This window comes from Trichogramma pretiosum, unplaced genomic scaffold, assembly GCF_000599845.2.
Source record: "Trichogramma pretiosum strain Unisexual culture from Peru unplaced genomic scaffold, Tpre_2.0 scaffold5, whole genome shotgun sequence".
Taxonomy (NCBI): domain Eukaryota; kingdom Metazoa; phylum Arthropoda; class Insecta; order Hymenoptera; family Trichogrammatidae; genus Trichogramma; species Trichogramma pretiosum.
Genome location: NW_019641672.1, coordinates 2,996,085 through 3,016,594, shown reverse-complemented (window position 1 = coordinate 3,016,594; position 20,510 = coordinate 2,996,085). Strand labels below are relative to the sequence as shown.

Genomic DNA, 20,510 nt, shown 5'->3' with positions numbered 1-20,510 from the left:
ATCCCAATGCGCAAAATATAAAATCATCACTCACGGGTATTTTACTGCTAATTAAAAGTTCGACGACATCTGGCCTAAGGGTGTCACGATTCTTATCCAAGAATCCATCCACATTGTACCAAACTTGTCCAGCATAATGTTTGATGGCAAATTCCGCGGAATTCATTCGGGGTCGAGAATATAACTCGCTCAACGCATGATTGTAATGACATTTTTCGAGGAAAGAAAGATCAGAGGCTTTCGGAAAGTTACTTTCATCGTCAAGTAGATGCAATATGCCTACCGGTTTTTTTGCAATCAAATGAATTATCGGTAAGTTATCAGTATAAGTAATAGTGGTCCAGTCAATTTTTTCCTTGGCATACTCTTGTTGTTCGAGTTTGAATATATGCTTATTGAAGTAAAAATGCAGATTCTCGTTGGCATAATTGATACACAGTTGTTCAAAGCTATTTTCGACGAAATTTTCGAAACCAAAAATATCCAATATAGAAATGGCAGCTGTCTGCTTTGTGCCTTTGTAGACAATGTGATTGACCCTGGCAACCAGCCATGAAAAAAGTGAACTATAAAGTGCCTTAGCAAAAGCATCCCTGGCATCAAGGGCTTGATCGATATTTAGAGTTGTTAATAGTCTCTCGTTTCGAGCTTCCTGAAAATTTTAAAAGTTTTGAACGTTAATATTGTAATCGATTAGATAATTTTGCTATCTACACATTTTTTCTACGTTACATGTACCGTTGTTTTTGTTGTCAGTGCTCTGATAATGCCGTCTGCGTTAATTTGTAATAGGTGAGCGGCCCAGCGAATTTCAGCATCGGAGCCGATATCGACTGCGTCCTGACCATGTCTCATATTTTTGCGATGAAAGTAAACATTGCCAAGATGCAGCACACTGCTCAAAATTTTAAAAATCGTGTCTTGTTCTTCCGATGTGAAGCCCAAAACTTGCATGGCAGAGAGCAGTGCCTTAAAGTCTTGAGTGTCGTTTTTGCCTTCGATCTTGCAGTTGCCTCCTTGATTCAAATAGAAATATTTGTCAGGTTCCAGCAGTCCATATTTGTCTCGAAGCTGCTGATCCAGTCCAGACAGTAGCTCATAAAAGACGTGATAATTTCTCTCGCCATTGGCTTGTGTCACGATTCTACTTTTTTCCAATAAATACTGAGTCACCTTACCACCCACGATGACTCCACTGTAAACAAAAAATTTGCCACACTCGATTAATTTAGAATGAACTTAAAAAATATTGAACTTGAAGCTCTGGTAAAGTTTTTTCAATGACGTAAATGTTACGTACTCTCGGAAAAATACTTCGAGGTACTTCCCAAAACGGCTGCTATTGTCATTGCGTGGCGTTTTTGCATTTCCAAAGCTTTCGAGCAATGGCGCTGCCTCAAGAATTTGCTCGGTTACGAGATTACTTGGAGCTCGATTGACAGCTGCCAAATACTGCATCACCAGTTTGGTCGATTCCGTTTTTCCTGATCCGGATTCGCCCGAAATCACGACTACTTGATTGTTACTCGAATTATTGGCCGCGCATACTTGACTGTAGGCGGATGAACCAACAGCGAATAAGTGTCTACCATGAAACAAAAACCATTAGATTTCTGCGTATACTTTGAAGTATTTCAAGCAAGCAGGTGGCAACATATTAGCTTCTCAATAATTGAAAGTATTATGTAGTGCATAAACTTACGGTGGCAAAGTTCCAAGGATTCTTCCTTCATAGAGCTTGACTTGATCAGTCCCATAAATATCAAACATTTTGTACGGATTGACTGCGACTAAGATGCTCCCAGTGTAAGTCTGTAATATAAAAATTTTGGTATAACTACATATGTACAAAAAGTGACATCGTATAAAGTATTTTTGCTCACGTAAATCAGTTCCTTGTCGTATCGTATTTTTAAATTCCATAGTAGCGAAGCTTCATTCAAGTCACTGAAATTATATTCGTAAAATTAAAAGTTTGCAATTATTTACTTCATTTGCTTTTGAATTCATAATGTTAGTTACTTCAATTGAATCATGTCTTCGACTCCATTCTGACCCAGATCTTGTCTAGGTTTAACTCCATTGAGATTGGTAAGTGTGAATGTTTGCGGCTGAAAAATGAATTATTAATGAAAGAACTATATATTACTGGTCCTTTTAAATTTGAAAAAGTCAATCAAGTAACGGGACAGAATCATTTATAAGAATTCCGTAAAAATTATGGATTATTTATCGCTCTAGGAGCATCTCTAGACAAGCAAATCTACATTGCAAATGCCGATGGTATGCACGATTTGCGACGAGAAATAATGTATCTTCAATTTCGCAACTCAATCGACGACTCGAACATCCATGCGTACTTTCTAATTTGCACGATCAAAATAATGGGCAGATTACATGCTTCGAGCATGTGTGCGTGCGTCGCTAAGGTGTCATTCACCGAAGATTCAGTTATCGGCTAAAAAGAAAGCCGAAAAAATCGAGAACGATCCCTTTTGCTGCGGAATTAGGCAGACAGGCGCACGTGTTACATACGCGGTGATGGATCGAAAGCAACACTTTCTCGGGAAGCATCAGCGCTGCGCGAGCTCAAGGATGTGTGCACTCGAATTATCCAAACGACTTTCCATATCGCTGCGCTGGCGCAGAAATATTTTTGACGTTAGCTACGCGCGCGTTCCTCGCACGTTGCAGCTACACGAATAGATACAATGTTGCGATGTTGGAAAAACTCACGTCGAGATGTAAACAAGGCCCGCTTAGTCCGTGAGAAAACAAGTTTCACGCGCTTGCCGTTGAAAACGTTTAGTGTGCATTTTGTTAAGCGCCAAGTTAATTTTGTCTAATGATTTACCTTTCCAGCGATAACAGCTTGCACAGATAGAACATTGGCCGCTCTGTGGTACTCCAAGACCTCTCCAGGAAGAACATGGCCGACTCCCGGGTCGAACCACACGAGCTCACCCTGTAGAATTAAAAAAGAATCTTATAAATTATTTGCAGCCAAAAAATAAATAAATCATTAATACAAATTCCGTGATGAATTAGTAAAGTGGCGAAGCTGATTAGTGTCTTTCAATGAATAAAGGCATTCGACAAAAATGTGAAACTCACGCGCGCCGAACGCACGCGAACTACCGCTGCAAGTATAAATAATGATTAATTGCATCTCGCAGCTACTTTAGCGCTTAATGCACTTTTAAGGCCAGTGCAGGCGCGTCGGTGAAACTTATCGTATACCGTGTACTTAATAAGCTAGTTTCTCATTCTATCCGACTTTTACAAATCTTTACGAATGTCCCTCCGTGCGTAGCCTATGAGTCTTAGACATAAGATGCGCGATCTTGCTTCGCAAAAATTCACATCGAACCTTTTTTGGAGTTCTTGTTCTGAAAGGGGTCACGGGTCGATCGTCGGCTGTTTTGGCGTCGGGCTTCCTTCTTCCGGTACAGTAACCGTAAACGGAGTACGGCGCTCTCATCTCTTGTGTCGCTGGTCTGGTGAGGCTTTTGGTCGCAAAGTCTGCTCGCGGTCGGTCGATTCGCAGTGGGATGGCCGACGGCTTTTTATTTCTCTTGACGTAGGAGGGTAGGCTTTTCGACGAGCCAGTAAGCATCGATGCATCAGCGGCGTTGGCCGCAGCCGCAGCTGCGCTGTGTTTTCTCCTCAGCGGTGCTTTAGGCGCTTCTTGTTGCGGCGACTCGTCGCAACGATGCCCATTGCTCTGTTGCCTTGCACGCTCGTAGTCGCGTACTACCCTCGGCACGGTATTAATTTTGTTCGCGTCTTGCTTCGTATCTTTCTTCGCTCGATCCAGTGACTTGACCATCCGAGCGTTATTGCTCTCGATATTTTCGATAATTTTCCGTCGAGACATGGTCCTCTGGGGAACGTTGGGCAGAGAAGCACTCGACATGGAGTTATTATAGTTCGTGATGCCATAGTTGAGAGGATCGTTGGTTGGATCTCGTATGCTTCTGTATGTCTTGCGAGCTCTGCTCAAGGTCGCCTCCCCCAAACTAGACGGGTTGTCGGTCGGGCCGTTCCTGTAGATCGGCTCGACCGGCGCAGAAATCTTCCGCCTTCTTATTCTGCCGTAAATCGTTGCTTCCTGCTTACCGATCGACTGATCTCTCGGCGGTAATCTTCGAGTCTCGGCGTTCCGATACTCTGGATTATTTCGGCTCTTATTAGAGAGGATTTTGGGCAACGTCGACGGTCTCGGTACCTGCACAATCTCCCGTTTGGGCCATCTGTCGGGGTGCCTCGGACTAGTCATGGTGCTGGTCGCGTAGCAGCTCGTGTGCCTCGAGTAGATGCTGCTTTGATCGGACGGTACTCGATAAATCGAGCCACTGGTCGCGGCGCGTCTCGCTGGCTCCTCATTGGCGCTGGTGCTCGATGTACGTCGTATAATCTCTTTGCGCGAGATCCTCGTCATCGGCACCAGGGTGAGGCTCGGTGCATCGCGATCCTTGCTGCTCGATCTACGGCAGATCGCGGGCAAGGTTCTCAGCTGATCGGTCTCGAAATCTTCCTCTTCGCTGCTGCGATGCTTCTTGATCAGCAGCGAGCCGCGGCGCCACTTCTTTCTCAGGGACTGGCTCAACTTGGCGATCGGGTCGTACTGATTTTCCGTTTTCGAGCAAGTCCGGCGGATGATGTCCTTGCGCGAGATCGGGCCGAACGGCTCGCGCGGCAACGAGTGAAACGACTCGGATTTCTTTTTCGGCCGTTTGAGCTGGCTCGTTTCCGCGCTTCTGCGCCTTTCTTGCGGCGACGGTGACGCCGCTAGCTCGGATCCGCGCTTCCCGACACGTGCTTTCCTCTCAACCGTGTTCATGTTGCTTTTTTACCTAAACGAGTTTGTCACGTATCATTCTTTCAACTGCTGCTGCCACTGCTACTAATGTCGCTGCTGCTTTCCGAGTGAAAGAGAGATTCCCGCGAATGGCTGCTGTATAGCTTCGTCATAAATCACCAACTTTTTTCATCTGGTCGCGGTCGAAGGATACTCTCGGCATTATTGTTCCTCGAGTCGTCTGAGAAATGAGCGATTAAGTTCTTGTTTATGCATAATACAATTGTAAATGCTCATTAAGACTCAGCACTGGGTGTTGCAAGCACTCGTTGTGGGTCATTGCATTATTTTCCGCGCGTTTTCAATCACTTTCACACTTGTATAGTCGCGCGCATACACAAGCTCACTTATAAAATCTCATCGCATCGAGAGAATCTCGCTATAGGATAATCTTGACATATTCTATATTGAGCGTCATCGTTGCACAATGAACACCGTACGCTGTTGTAATTCGCGGCATTTGCTTGTGGCCGCGCGCGTATAATATACAGCGCGATGCAACACAACTTTCTTAACTCGTCTGCTTATGCGAGCCTTTCTCGAACGTTTCGCATGCCTCGACCTACGCATTCGCTAGCAGAAAATTGAATAGCGCGCCGAGCTTAGCCGAAATATCACTTGTGGCGTTGTCGGGGCGCGGGCATGCGATCGGTCGAGCGCGATTAGATCAACTGACTCGTGAACGCTCGTCAACGTTTCCTTTGCCTCGTCCGCATGCATTGTACGTGTGCACATACACACGTGCACGTGGGCGTCATTGGCCGACGTCGATGCTACTTAAGGTCGTCGTCGTCGTCGCCGCCGCTGTTGCTGCTGCTGCTGCTGCGTGTATATAGTGAAAGGGCGACGGGGGCGAGGCTTCCAACGAGCGACTGTTTACATATTCTACTGGCGTTGTCTCGTGCTTGCTGCGATTTTCGTCTCTTCCTCTCACCATGGCACTTGCGCAAGTCCACTTTAGCTGAAAAATCAGTCGAACCTATTGCGCGCACAAAAATCCAATTTTAATCTAGGTATCGAGTCGCTCGCAGTGAAAGTTTAGACGTCATGCAGCAGTGCAATTTTTTTTCCTTCTCTCTTTTGAAGCGCACGGGTGCCTTTCTGCGCGCGTGTATAGTTCGACTTCCTAATGCTTATTCCGTATTGAAATAACCTTTTCTCTCGGCAGCGTAGCAATTAACACGCCTCGATTTTTCATGGTCTGAAAAGCCGCTGGAATATAAACTGCTTGACACAGTACTGTTCTCTCCATCCGAGTAATAAGCAAAAACGCCTATTGCTGCACTTGCGATCCGCCGATGACTTTATTTTAACAATAAATTTTAACAATAAAGCTGCACTTGCGACTTTTTCACCTTCGCCACGTCGCGTCTAGATCGATCAGATGGTCACTTTTTCACACTATCTTCAAAAACAGACGTCGCGCGTTAGTAGCGAAATAATCACTGCTCGACACATCACTGTTATTACTTCGATGCTGGATGACTGCCTCGTCTATACCTGCGTCTAGAGAAGGAATCACGAACGAGTCGAGGCAAGCGGCTGGATGTTCGATGCGCTACTGCGAAAGGCTAGCGCGAAGTAGGAGGTAGCCACTACTTCTCCGACAGCAACTAGTCGTCAGCATCAGTGGCAGTATATAAATATAAAATGCACACATTTTGCATAGAGTTTGTAAAGCGCGACTGCGGAATTGCGAATTATCGCCTGGATCCGAGCCGAGAAGATGTCTGGGAAAAGTGTAACTAGTTCACTTGGTTCACGCGCTGAGCCGCAAGGAGCTTTGAAGCTCCGTACGAAGTCGACGCACGAAGCATCATCGCGGAACTGAGCCAAAGGATCGGACTGGAGAGTGCAGGCGCGCGGGGAAACTCGCGAGCTCTCCTGTACTATCGAAGTGCTTTGGGGTGGAACCAAGCGTACGTCTACGTACGAGTGCGTTGCCTTATATAAAACTCGTAAGTAGCTGCCTGCGTTAAATACGTAAACACGCGCGTATGTACGTATACACATGCGTAATGGGCGCCAGCTCTCCGATGCTCTTTCGCGGCCAAGCGAATTGATGAGCTGTGCGCGCAAAGTGTGCGGCGGCGGCGGGAGTGGGTGCAGTGCGGCTTTTGCGCCATTTTCCGACTGCGCGATGCCTTGGACGGACGCAGTGGAGTCGCGTACCCTGCGGCCAGCGGAAGCTCGCGAGAGAAAGAGAGCTCCTTGGGATTGATCGTCGATTGAAAATTATTGTGAGTATTGCACTTGCAGCGACCATCTTTGATACTATTTCCTATTGTCCTCATCCTGGATATTAAATCATATTGCACGTCCATTGTGTCACCGGAATATACACATTTCAAAACGCGCTTGCAACTGCTTTTTAAAGAATCACTGCCTCTATTTTTAATGACATCTAAATCTCTCTCTCTCTCTCTCTCTTCGTAAAGTGAATGCGCATTTGTAAAATTATGACGCAATCTATGAAACACGTAAACTCTTATACGAACAGGCGTTATATAGAAAAATTATCCCCCGCTCAGTATAGTCCGTTTTTTCGAATCCGTTACAGTTTCGTGAGCACGGAGAAAAATGTCTATGTGCTTATTATATATTATTAGGACGTGGAACGTACAAGCAGCAGACACAAAACTTTATATTTTACGTCTCAAGTGTGTAAAATTTAGCTTACATAATTTATCTCGTACTTACAATTTAGGATGTTTCAATGTGATCCTACGAGCAAGTACTTGAAAATTTCTATACAAACTGAGGCAATGACTCATTACTTTTTTTTGCAATCAAACGTCTTTAATGATCTACCCTTGTAATCCCTTAATACGCGGTTTGCCAATAAAATTTTAACTTTTTTAAAATAGCCTGGGCTCGATTAATTAACTAATTATATGGATTTCATTTTTACGTCAATGAGCAAATTCAGCAGGTCAATAAAAATCGATGCATTTATAATTATGCCCATTAAAATACATTGTTTTGACGCGTGTGTGCTATAGTAAGGTTTGCAAAAAGCGAACTTGGAATGTGCCACCGTCCCCAGCAACATAAATATCGGCCGTTATAACTAATGGACGAGATACGAGCGGGTCGAGCGTTTCTGCGTTTATGCGTATGCGGGCAAACGAACGGTAGCACGAGGAATTTTTGTTCGCGCGCTCGGTTACGTCCAGTCGTTTGGAAAGTGCTTGGATTCCTTGCATACGCATGCTTGCCAATAATCAACTGTTTTTCCCTTTTCTTTCCACTCGCAGCGACGTTTTTTTTTTTTTTTACTTTATTTTTTCTCTCCTTTTCTCTATGAACCTGCCGATTTTTTGCGCTCTTACGTAAGGACGTTGCTCGTTGTGGTTTTTAGTCATGGTTTATTGTGGCTGTATATGTCTCATCGGTGATTTTACTGTTTCGGATATTCGATCGTTGGGCATGGGCAGATTTTCCGAGGTAATCCACGAACAGCTTTCTTTACGCGCCGAACGCTTGAGCGAGTAGTCATGCATGACACACGTGCGCTGGTATTTCAACAAGATTCGTGTACTTACAGACGTATAATGAGAATTTAAAAAAATTTTAGCGTAGTTTTTCTATGCGTATGTGCGAGAACTTGTGACTGAGCAGCGGTATATTCTCATGGCCCGTACGTACGCGTGTATACACACGAGATCGCTTATGGGAAGACATGATACTTTAAATATGCTGGGTTATGTGTCTGTATTCTTTGCCTTGGAACAATCTTGGGAATTGTCTTTCATTTATCTCAATGCTACTTAAAATACACATGTACTTCATTGTATTATACTCGTTCCATTCTCAATTTAATAAACTTGAGTTTGCATTCGTCAAATGAGTACCCGATGAACTTTTTGTCAAGTATTTTTTTTATCGGTATCGTGTGAGTCACTCTTATGATATTTATAACTATTTTTGATCTGGTATTTCTACAGCTCTTATAAACCTTTCAATACTAAGATTAAAATTACTTGCACAGCAACAAATACAAGTGATAGTAGTATTACCTTTTTTCTCACTTGTTTCGATATTCAAGATCAAGTGTATTTTCCACCCAAATCGGTAAACAAGGAAATCGTGATTTTGACTTGTAATTATAAGATAAACAAGTATAGTCAACCAGCTTCAAACTCCAATCATCTACATGCTAACCGCATAGACTCACGAATTCTAACGATCTCTTTTTGACCGTAATTAATCGCTCGTCTCGCAAAACTCGTATACGAGATTCTGAAATTCGCTTCTACTGACTCTCCAACTAATTTCTATACCGCAAAAGATATTTCGAGGTAACAATGCCAGCAATTTTCATCGAAGCGATTCGGACCTGATGAGCATCTGTAAAAGCCTTGCGGCCACTTTTTAACGGACGCCGTTACGTACAGAAGGCAGCACTTGTTACATATCGCGTATAGCTATACGCACAAGTATCCACGCGTTGGTCAAATACCTTGCTCAGGTGAAAGTAGCACCTTGTGCGTTGTTATTATAGTTACGACTTGACTTCTTTCTGTTATTTATTTAATAAATATTTTTCGTCAATCGTCTTCACGCAGTGATTTTTTTCAAAGATTTTAATGAGCTATCGCTGGAGCCTCGTTAGACAAGATTTTATTGAGACGAAAAAATTAGTTGCCTCGGGGACGCGACATTCTTACGCGTCAGAGTCAAAAGCAAGCTGTAGAGACGGCAAGTCACGCATTCCACGCGCAAAAATTCAGTCAGTAGGTCGGCCTCTTGTCGAATAGCCGATAATTTTTTTGCTCATATGTGCACACACACACACACGCACAAACACACACAACAAATATTTATGGGCTGACTTTCGTTTATACTTCTACGTTGGGAATAGTTCGATAGAAAGTCATACTTGCGAAAAGACAATGAGCCTTTGACAAACACTCACCTTTTGCCAGTCGGTATGCATTTTTGATGAGCGATATCGTTAAATGGCACTGGTACGAAGATGCGCCCTCATTTTTCCTCCTCCACGAAATCTAAAACAGATATAAATGTACATTTTTATTAATTAAAGTAAATTAGAATTTTAATGAATTCACAATTGTCCGAGAGTTTAGTCAAGAAATCCTTTTGCAAACGCGAACATTCACCCAAGAGTATCCTCAAAATTTATTTCTTATCCATTCAATCATTGAAAAAGTAAATTTGTTATTTATTGAAGAAGAATAGTATAGCTTGAATCTGAAGTTTGAATCAATAACCTCAACAATTATGCGCTACGTGTATGTGGCAAAATCCAAAAAAATCTAATTTGAAATTTTTTTTAATTTTGGTTTTGAAAAAAAATATTTATTCACTGCAGGGTGCTTGACCCAGTGATTGACCGCTTTCGACCTGTGTACGGGCACTTTTGGGTATGCAATAATTATAATTTTCACTTTTTATATGATGATCGACATGGAAAACCAGATGCATAATACACTAAAGAATTGTATAACGTCCTCTATGGTACTCAGAATTTGATTTCAAGCTGTTTCAATAATAATTATTAAAAAAAGATAATGATATTGAAAAATAAGAAAATAAGCGACCATTCATCAATTCTTCTGAATTTTAATTTTTACAGAAATACATCGTTTTTATTCATTTGATGTCCTTTATAACACATAAAATTAAAGATTAATTATGTTTGGAAATCTTTGAGTTTGGTCTAACTGCTTTTTATATTCCCTACATTTTTGGTCAATACGTTTCAATGATTCGTGTTCGTTGAGTATCAGTGTTTATTCCTGAAACTAGTACCTACAATTTATTTTTGTTTATACATCTTAATGCATTGTATAAAGCGGAAAATGGACTTTTTCAAGTATTTTTGAAAATGGCAAAGTTTCGCACCGGTTTAAAATTTCCTGTCTTTCATTGCATATGAATTGTCAAACGTAACGGATTATTATACTCCGAGCTCCTACTAAACAGGTGATTTCCGGTTCTCTTTCTATTCGCCACTTAGGCTCACTATATAGATACGCGAGTACCGCAAAATATGCTCCACGACGATGCATTTGCACAGTTACGATAATAGGCAAATATTTCATGTAATACGTAATGCGTTTTGTGCTTAATCTCAAGAAAATGAACTTGAGCAATCAAAGTTGAGCTCGACAGTTTTTCTGTGCGATCCGAGCCATCGAGAGAAGCTCAAAAAAATTGCTTGGAGCCAATGATAATTCAATCGCGTTTACAAACGTGAACACGAAGCCGCGCCATAAAGGAACCTGTTTTAAGTTGAATTTTTTCGGTGGGTCGGAATTTCATCAACGCTTAATTATTTTCGGTAGGTGGCAGATACGAGCGCGCAAGATTGTAAGCGGCAAAATGAGGTAATTTTAGACGCTTCATCGCGAATAACTAATACATACGGTATAGGTTTTTTCGTCTCAGAATTTGAGCGCTGGAAAAGCCCAAGAAGAACAGTACGATGTATGCATTTTATTAAAAAAGTGGGCACTTGGACTACTGCACTTTCTCACGAGCCAATGTAGTTGCTTTTTCGTAAACATACATAAAAAGTAACTGACGCTTGTCACTGCAAAAACACAGACTTCATTCTTAAACCCACACACATTCACTCACTGGCACTGCTGAGCGCTGCACCGCATACACTGCATGTACTTACTGCATATATATGCTTTTCACCGGACGCGAAATTAGCGCGTTATCGCGCGAGTGTCACACGCGTGCGTATGTATTATACGCGAGAGTAATACTGAGCGCGCAGTCTGCAGCGCATTTCGCTAGAGTCTCTCCCGCTCTTACCTATGATTGTATATATGTACGCTGAATGGCTCTCTCATTTGGAGGATATGCACACGGTGTGGCCTTGAAAGAACGCACGGAATGTGTCTATTTAAAAATCCCTCTCTCTCTTTCTCTCTCCCTCTCTTACTCGTGCGGACGCACATATCTCTTTAAACTCTCAAATTCTCAATAACCGTCTTGGCATATAGCATACTATAGAAAAGATTTTCCCTTTCTTGTACTGCAATCATATCAATACCTCCTGCTTTAAAAACTTCGAAATTAGTGAAAATTCACACGATTACGTATTGCACGATAAGATTACCACGAGGTAAAAACGTATGCATCGATGAAAAGTTGGCGAGTTTCATAAGTTACAAGTGTATATGATACGTATGTTGATTATACAGTTATTCGCGCGACGCTATCCACGGTTCGCCACCGTGTCTACGTCTCGCTCGGTCGAGGAATCTGCGCCTATATACACATTATGAAATCAGTCGTTTGCTAGATAAAGCTATTAAAATGACCTGAGAACGGTATTTACCAAGTGTCTCCACGATGTACGTATCGATGTTGTCAGTGACAAAAGTTTCTAGTTCGAAGTTGATTTTCATTCGTGCATACCGTCAGAATTACTATTTCAGTTCACTCGAGCAACGTCGATCAATATAACATTCACTTTAACGCCTCTCGGAAATTTTTTGGACAACCTATAAAATCTATTCGTGTAAAAAGAGTTAGATTGGCTGTGCGTCTGTATGTGCAGTTCATGCATGAATATACGTGCAATTACTCGCATAAGAGAGTTTTACGCAATAATGTATAATATTCAAACTATCCTGCCTAGCTATGTAAATGTTATCAACGGCTAAATGTTAGAAAGGTGACTGCAATGGACTTAGAAATTTCGCTCCATGCAAAACTACTTATCCTTTTCTCTCCTCTATGGGAGTGGAGATGTGTTTTGATTTGTCGCAGTAAGTTCATAATTTACGCATATTTTGGGATTGGTCGCACCATTAATACCCATTTTCTAGTTAAAGCACCTAATATGAACGATAAAACAATTTCTATTTAATAATAATACATAAGAACGAAAGTAACGTGACTGCGCGCGTCTCACTAAAACTTTCATCTATTACGAACTATCAAATGACTCGCGGTTGTTGAATTCAATATTAGCCACTATAATTAAATTTGTTAAAATATATTACTTTTAGATTCATTGTCATCGTTAAAAATTAAAAATAGGATATGCAAAGAAATTTTTTTAATTTTAATTGTAATTTTAATTGTGCATGTGGAACTGCGTTCGTGGTGAAACGAAACTCTCGAAATGTGGCTTAGCTGGCACAATGACACCTCTTCGTATTCAATTATTTATGAAAAGAAAGACAAAATATATATGCTATCTTTGCTAATCATATTTGATGATAATGTAATGGATTTCTAATTTTTTACACTTTGACACTGTGCGGTCAAATGTTATTATTTTTTTTGTTTTAGAAAGTTCCAACAATTTTCTTGTTGGGTCGTTTGAAAAAAATAATACAATTCCTTCAAAAAGACAAGAATAATAAATCGGTCAATGAATGCTAACGTATTATCGCATCTACGCGCATTATCTGATTACGCTATAACGCATGCACAGAAGTATTGAAAAAAAGAAAAACTAGTACGGATTCATGAGAGTATAATTAAAATCACACGAGACTCAAGTATTAAATTAGCCGCAAAATGTACACGGTGTATGTATACCTTAAAGGTAAATCGATTTGGCACAAGTCATCGAATGACTACGTAGGTCAATTTAAAAAAAAAAGAACAATCGTCGTTATGAACTATGTGATTCGCATCGATGAATATTATTAGCTACATATATAGCTATCTACATTCCAATCACGACACACTTGTCGTAAGCTTTTTTCAGGTTTAAACGCCTCTCTGAGTATCTTAAATCTTTGAAAATGAGAACGAGATGAGTCGCTGCAGCATCGATGGATCTTGGCGCTCACAGCCGCGTACACGCAAGCAGAGAAAGCCAATCGAGAAAACTTACGCAATGATACGTATGGAGAGTAGAGTTTCACCGGAGTTTGGCGACTAGATACATGCTTGCATTGTTTATAAGGAAGAGGCGCATTTTACATAATGTCGCGTGCAGTCGCTTGTGCAACTCTCTTTGGTTACGGACACAATGCCTCGATCGATTTTCGCGCGCGACAAATGCGTTTAAACGCAGCTTCCAACGGACGACGACGTATTAATTCGCACGTAAGCGAGCTCGAGACTTTACCGTTAATCGGAGACTCGGACATGTGTGAGCTTATACCGACGATGAGTAGTAGCTCCTGAGAATAGGAATAATATATACACATATAGAGTAACATTACATATACACGAGCGAGCCCCCACCAGTGCGTACATTTATACTTGGTATTATTTACGAAAAAAAGTCGCGCGAGGTCAATAACTTGAGCTTGTTCAGGTTATTTCAAGCGAACGAATATACATGCATTTTTCCAGATTCTTATCAAATTATTCGCCAGTAGGCGTGAGAGAATAAATTACAGAGCGCGATCGAGCTGATTTTTAAAAAAAAATTAAAAATCGGTACTTATCGACCTTCAAGTCATCAGTTTGGAAGCGTATAGCGTGCAAAACACACCTTTGTAAGCCATGCAGAGAATTCCTGGCACAAGCAAAGGCATTTCAATGCTCTCCTCGAATGTATTAATGTTATTTTAGAGCGAAAAGGCATGCGTTTCTTTTCTTCGTCTACGCAAGCGAAGGTTAGACGCATGATTCGGCCCACATATTGATGTATAAGCGACCGACACCAGAGAAAACGATACTAGCTGTAATTTCGATGCTGGGAAAGTTGAAAGTTTAACGAGCGGATCGTCGATATTTTGAAAGCCCCATGGATTAAAGTAAAAAAAATTCAAAGCTAAGATTGGTGCGAGTACAAACTATTCTATGAATCGTTGTTATATATACATTAAATTATCTTACAGAAGCATATGGCAATTCAATAGCATCTCAATGAAATATTTCATTGAAATACCCGGCGAGGAAAATGCAGTTATATAAATTGCCCTGGTACATCGTGCCAAGTCCTTACAGCATAGAACTAACGTGCGGCGCGGCGACGGTGATGCAGGAGCGCCTCGATTCAGGTCAAGAATTCACGGCCTGTCTTCATATTCGTCTGTCTCTCTCTCTCTCTCTCTCTCTCCCTCTCTTTCATGCATATTATAAAATACTTCTAATCTGAAATGTAATTACTCTACTGCAATTATCATCGAATACTGCATCTTGTATTCGGATATTACACTCCTTGGACGCAGCTGTTACCTTACCTCTTTAAGAAAGAGATGAAAGTCACTAATAAATAGTCTTTTAGCGTCTACAGCAAAGACAATATGTCCTTAGAAATTCTTCCGAAGAAAATAAACATCAAAGTGCGCGTCGCGAGCGAGACATTGCAATTTTGTGCCTCCAGAGCATTTTACCGACTCAAATAGATAGATTCACGCATCCACTCGCTAGCTACGTTGTTGAAAGAGGTCGTTCACCATCGCTCGCTTGTGTGTCTTTTATTCATGTGTGCGTGCACGTGTGTATGTGTCTATATGCGTGAGTAAGTCGCTATTCGTTGAGTTTCAAATGTATACATATAAATGATAAATCTATGACTGAGCTATTGTAATTGAATTGAGATGGCAAAAATGTTTGTTGCTAGTCTTTCAACCTTTCTCAAATATGAGCTTTGGCCTAGCTAACTTCCATATAAATGCTACAACATTCCTTGGGTGTTTGATTTATAATATAGTTTGATTAATACATAATTTTTAAACTTTAAGCATAAACTCGGCTAGAGCATTACGTTGCTTCTAATTTCACGGTGAAAGTGACAAAATTTGACTCCACTATTCGCTGCCAACGATCTATCGCGTAACAGTAAATATCTATTATAGCCATCGCGTAAGAAGTAAATTAGCGTTAACCGAAAATCGATAGCTCCACTTTGTTCACATATCTGAACTCGATACGATTTTGTATGATAAATAAAAAAAAAGCAAAAGATCGCAGATGCAACCAGTCCGATTTCGATCGCATGCAAGGATCTCTCGCGGTATTACGTTTGCGGAAGATAAGTTTCATTAACTGCTGCGTGGAAGCTGATGATCATCGCTTGCAAGGCGCGTACGCGGATACTCAACACACATGAATATATCCGATCGGACTTTTTCTCGTGTACGTAAAAGAAGACAAATTAATGTATTTATAGAGGAAAAAAGTCGATAATTCTCGAAAATAAATCTCAAAGCTTGTCTGTAGTGCTTGATAATTCGTTTGCACACGTATGCCGCGATGATTTCGTCACAAGGACGTTGCAGCATCGGGATCGTGGCGACGCGCTCCGATCATACATACACGTACGAGCACACGATATAAAAAAAGTCAATGTAAACGAAAGAGCGTGTAATGCGCTCGCGAATGACGATTCCACATCGCGACAAGAATTTCGTCCATGAAGGTTTTGTACACATAGCATGTATACCCACACACGAGCCAAGCGGTATACAGCTATACACGTTTAAAGGGGAAGAGAGAAAGGTTCATGCTCGCGTGTGTGTATGTCTGTGCTCCTGCCAACTCTTATACAGTCGACGAATTGAGCAAGTTGAACTTTTAATATCTGCTGTTACGGTTGTTCTGTTGTTTTTTTTTTCTTTACACCCGATCGAGCAGACATTATTGCACTGTGGCAACTATTTTCGTAATGTATTATTACAGTAGCAGGAGGAAACTGCAAATGATAGCTCGCTGCTGCAGATTTTAAACGATATCGTTTCAAAAGTCAAGAGTCGAAGAAATGGAAAATGATCATCGCCACAGCAAAGCCTCGACATTCCATAGAATTGGCACTTGTCAAAAGAAAAATCAGCACATTTGTTTACTCTCGAATCGGCGAAACTTCCACTTTTTTCTCCCGCATTTGTCAAACTCGCTCCTCTCTTATATAGAATCACAAACCGGCCATTCAAGTATAAGCCAACCGGACGCTGATGTCTCTAGCTTCTCGAGAGCCTGTGTAAATCATACAGGTATTCCGTCTTTTTCTTGCACACACATGCGAGCGCGGTAAATTTTTCACACGTATAACTGCTAGTAGATTTTACGATTTTCCAAACACTCACCTGTTTTGTCAAAAGACTGGCCGTCGCCGCAGCCGCCACCAATTTGTTTATGGCAAGCGAGCTCGGACACACAGACAATTTGTAAATGAATATATACGCTTGCCGTTGACACTGTTACAAATCGAGAACGAGGAACACTTATTTCTTCGGCTCGATCCTGGATCCTTGCACACTATCGTACCTGCGAATCGACAGCTTCACACTTGATACTCTTTTGGCACGAGAAAATAGCACTGCACGGTGCGCTTAGGCATATGCAGCGACTTTGCCTGATCGCTTGCTTTCGGACGCGATCGCGCGGCGCGGTGGTATGCGGGCCTCGTCGACCTCGCCTAGGTAGCAGAGACTCTCGAGCGCTCGCAGGTATATAAAAGAGAAAGAGAAGGAGTAAAAGTTCCTCCGCAGATATACGCGCCAGCGGCAGTTGCTGTCTTCTCTCGCAGGGAGTCGCGCGGCGCCACCAGCCTCGGTGCTCGGTGTTAGTGTACCGTTACCGTCACCGACTTTAGCCAGCTATACGCGATTCCCTCTGCATGCGACTGCTCGTGCGCTTTTTTATCCAGCCTTTCGCCATGTCTCGATCCTTCGTGCGTCGACTTTTCATGAATCTGACACTTCTTTCTGCGTTTGACAAGCCAATGACACGCGAAAACAATAAATCCACCCATCCCTTCTTTACACCAAAGAAATAACCAACCAAGCAATTTTTTACATTCCGGAGAAAGAGGAGACGAGGGGAGTAGACAAAAATACCTACTTATCGTATCTTTTCCTCGATTCTCTTCCTCTTCCGTCGTGCTTTGCCCACTACCTTCTGTTCTTTCATTTATAAACTTCATTTTTGTTTTTCTTACCTTAGCTTTTTCCGAATATTCTTCATCTGCTCAAGTGTGCGTATCATACTGATGGAATACCGAATCGCTTGATATCAAAAATTTAATTTTTCCTCTTTTTCTTGGTGTACATGATTTTTTCATGAGTTAATTGAATTGAAGTTAATAATGTAACGATTATCTGCCTTCTGCTCTGAAAGTATAATACCTTGTCTTCCATTCAAGAGATTCTATACATGATTGATGGTTGTACGTTGACCGAATTTTTACTGTTTCATTAAAACTCGTTTTAAGGGTTTCCCGTATGTATCAAACAACATTTTTTAAAAGAACCTCTTAATTCCAAATCGAATCATTATCAATTGAACACTGGATTATTTTCATTATGAAAGTATAGGCACCGTTTTAAAATTTAAATACCAACCAAACTCGATTAATTGAGATTACATTGATAGATTATTGATTTTAATAATCATAACTTCTTTGCTTTCTTGGCTGCAAAAGCATTGTCATAACATAAACAGGAAATGAAAAAGGAAACGTCTCATTATATATAGTTTGAATTAATTTCACACGCACGATCTTTCATTTATTTACCTGAAATGAAGCAAAAATTACAACATACTGACAAGTCCGAATTTTCCAATTAAATATTATAATATTTGAGCTAATATCATGCAAAAAAGTCATTTTGCTGCTGAAAATAATTGAGGTCATTTCTCATAAGAGAGCCACGTGCTTCAATCGTTTTGCACATTTACTTTTTTCCCATTCAGACCCAGTGAATATGGCCCGTTAACTTTGTAGTCTTATATTTTTTACCGATTCCTCTATTACTCTATTTTAACAAGTTCAGAAAGGATTGCGCTAGACGTATGATGCATGTGCAACTTAATACGAAAAGTAAACGAGAAGTATATGGGTAAACTCATAACTTTAGATATTTTTCTCGTTGAATATGCGTCCTTGTATAGTGTAAAATAATTATTTCTACTTTATAGAAGACAACTTTTTTAACAGATCATTTATACAAGTAGACATAAAAGATATCGCAATGGAATTGTTGCGTACCTACTGATCATTTTTAAAAGGGCCGGTAATACAGTTGGCTATTTGATCTACGACCAATAAAAAGTTTTAGCAAATATACGGGTTATCATATACGATTTCTTGGTACCCTCAATCGATTGCTCATTTATTGGGCTACAATCACTTTTCAAATTTACCTTGACAAAATGTTTAAATAAATTTTAAAATAAAAGTTTGAATGGTATCACAAGTAACTACTTTTAATTTTGAACAATCGAATGGGTTGTGCGAGATCTTCTGTAAAGTTTAATACTTCTTTTATTAATAGCTTAATTTTTATAATTATAGGTGGCAGCTGCTCTTCCCCGATATCAATGAATGTGTTTGAGATAAAAATTAATTATGCCAATAATCAATGTTTTACTATTTTGTTAATAGTTTCAAATCCTGATTGATCGATCAGAGGTTCAAATTCTGATATTTTTATCATCGAAGAATTTTTTTTATAAAAAGATAATTAACTTGCTTTTATAGCTTATTAAACTATGAATCATTATGTATGTAATAAAAATTACGAAAAATGATAAAGTAACTATAAATAATTTTTGCAACGTGTGAATAAAATTTAGTGTTCAAGGCTGAAACTATAAAAAAAATATGTGTGAGTGATGTTTCTATCTATATAAAAAATAACGGGTAACAAATCAGATTTAATTTTACACAAATACGTGAATATATTGCAGAGGTATTCGAAAATTTTGATTGATATGCAAGTGAAGTTCTCAGCTTTTCATATTCGCTCGATTTGAAATGGAGAATCGAGCTTTTGATTGAGTTCGGACGTGAGTTGTATTAAAATTGTATTTCTCGGCGCGGAGAAAACATATATGTATCGAATATTCCGATTGAAAAATCGCACGAGACGTGCCTGGGCTGAGTTTTCATAATTTTTCATCTCAAGTTAAAAACTTAACAGCCGTTGCCATTTTTCTCAAAACGAATTAAGGTACCCAAAAATTAATGTTTTTTTAGGAAAAGCCTACTCGGAATAAATCGCTTAATATTATAATACACTGTTGATAAAAAGGCAGACTTTGCATACTGAAAGCTTTACCGCATAACCGAAATAGCATATCAGAGTTTGAGAGAAAAAAGCCAAAGAGACCAAACGTGTCCAACAGGGTATGAAATATCATGGCTTTTCTCTCTTTCTCTCTCTTTTTTCTTCGAGCTAAAATTTCTCTCTTTCTCTCTTCAGCTCAACTTAAATTGACTCGATAAAAGTTCGCGGTATAAAACGTCCAAAGAGAGGGTGAGCGTATATACATATATTCGCAGCATCCGATGTGTGTACGTGCACTACTACATGCTATATCAAAAACATCTGCCAAACGTTATTACAAGTTTGAATAAAGAACGACCCGCTACTGCTGGTGGGCACGACCCATACAACTTTTCTTTCTTTTACCTTACAGAAGAAAGAAGAGAAGATTTTCTTTGCCTTGTCTTTTCTTTTTCCTACATTTTACCCATCGCTTTTGCCACTACAAGAGTGGAAGAGAAAAAGTAGTTGAATATATAGGATGAGAAAAAAGAGTTTCTTATTTGATACTGCTTCTGTGTCGTCGTCGTCGTCGCTGTCGTCGTCACTCAATTTCGTCTCAAGTGCATATTGGATCGAGCTTGTCTAGTAGACGTGATGAAATTTGCTTTACACGACATGGACAATCTACCTGATTGACAAAGATAAACATTTTCTTTTGAATGTAGTTTCGGATTAAAAATCGTTCACCACAAAACGCGAAT

General features: G+C 40.4%; 1 protein-coding gene across 3 annotated transcripts in view; it reads right to left on the bottom strand.

Moving 5' to 3' along the window:
- Positions 1–17,135, bottom strand: part of LOC106658619 (unconventional myosin-XV) — a 50,318-nt gene extending 33,183 nt beyond the window's left edge. For all 3 annotated transcript variants that reach the window (XM_023460440.1, XM_023460441.1, XM_023460442.1), the window contains exons 1-9: positions 16,843–17,135; positions 9,780–9,870; positions 2,855–2,965; positions 2,023–2,111; positions 1,884–1,947; positions 1,703–1,812; positions 1,301–1,585; positions 739–1,195; positions 35–652 (exon numbers count right to left, since the gene is read on the bottom strand). In XM_023460440.1, coding sequence (XP_023316208.1) covers positions 35–652; positions 739–1,195; positions 1,301–1,585; positions 1,703–1,812; positions 1,884–1,947; positions 2,023–2,111; positions 2,855–2,965; positions 9,780–9,800 — 1,755 coding nt within the window. In that variant the 5' untranslated portion in view covers positions 9,801–9,870; positions 16,843–17,135. The remainder of the gene's footprint in view (positions 1–34; positions 653–738; positions 1,196–1,300; positions 1,586–1,702; positions 1,813–1,883; positions 1,948–2,022; positions 2,112–2,854; positions 2,966–9,779; positions 9,871–16,842) is intronic.
- Between the last annotated feature and the right edge of the window lie 3,375 nt (positions 17,136–20,510).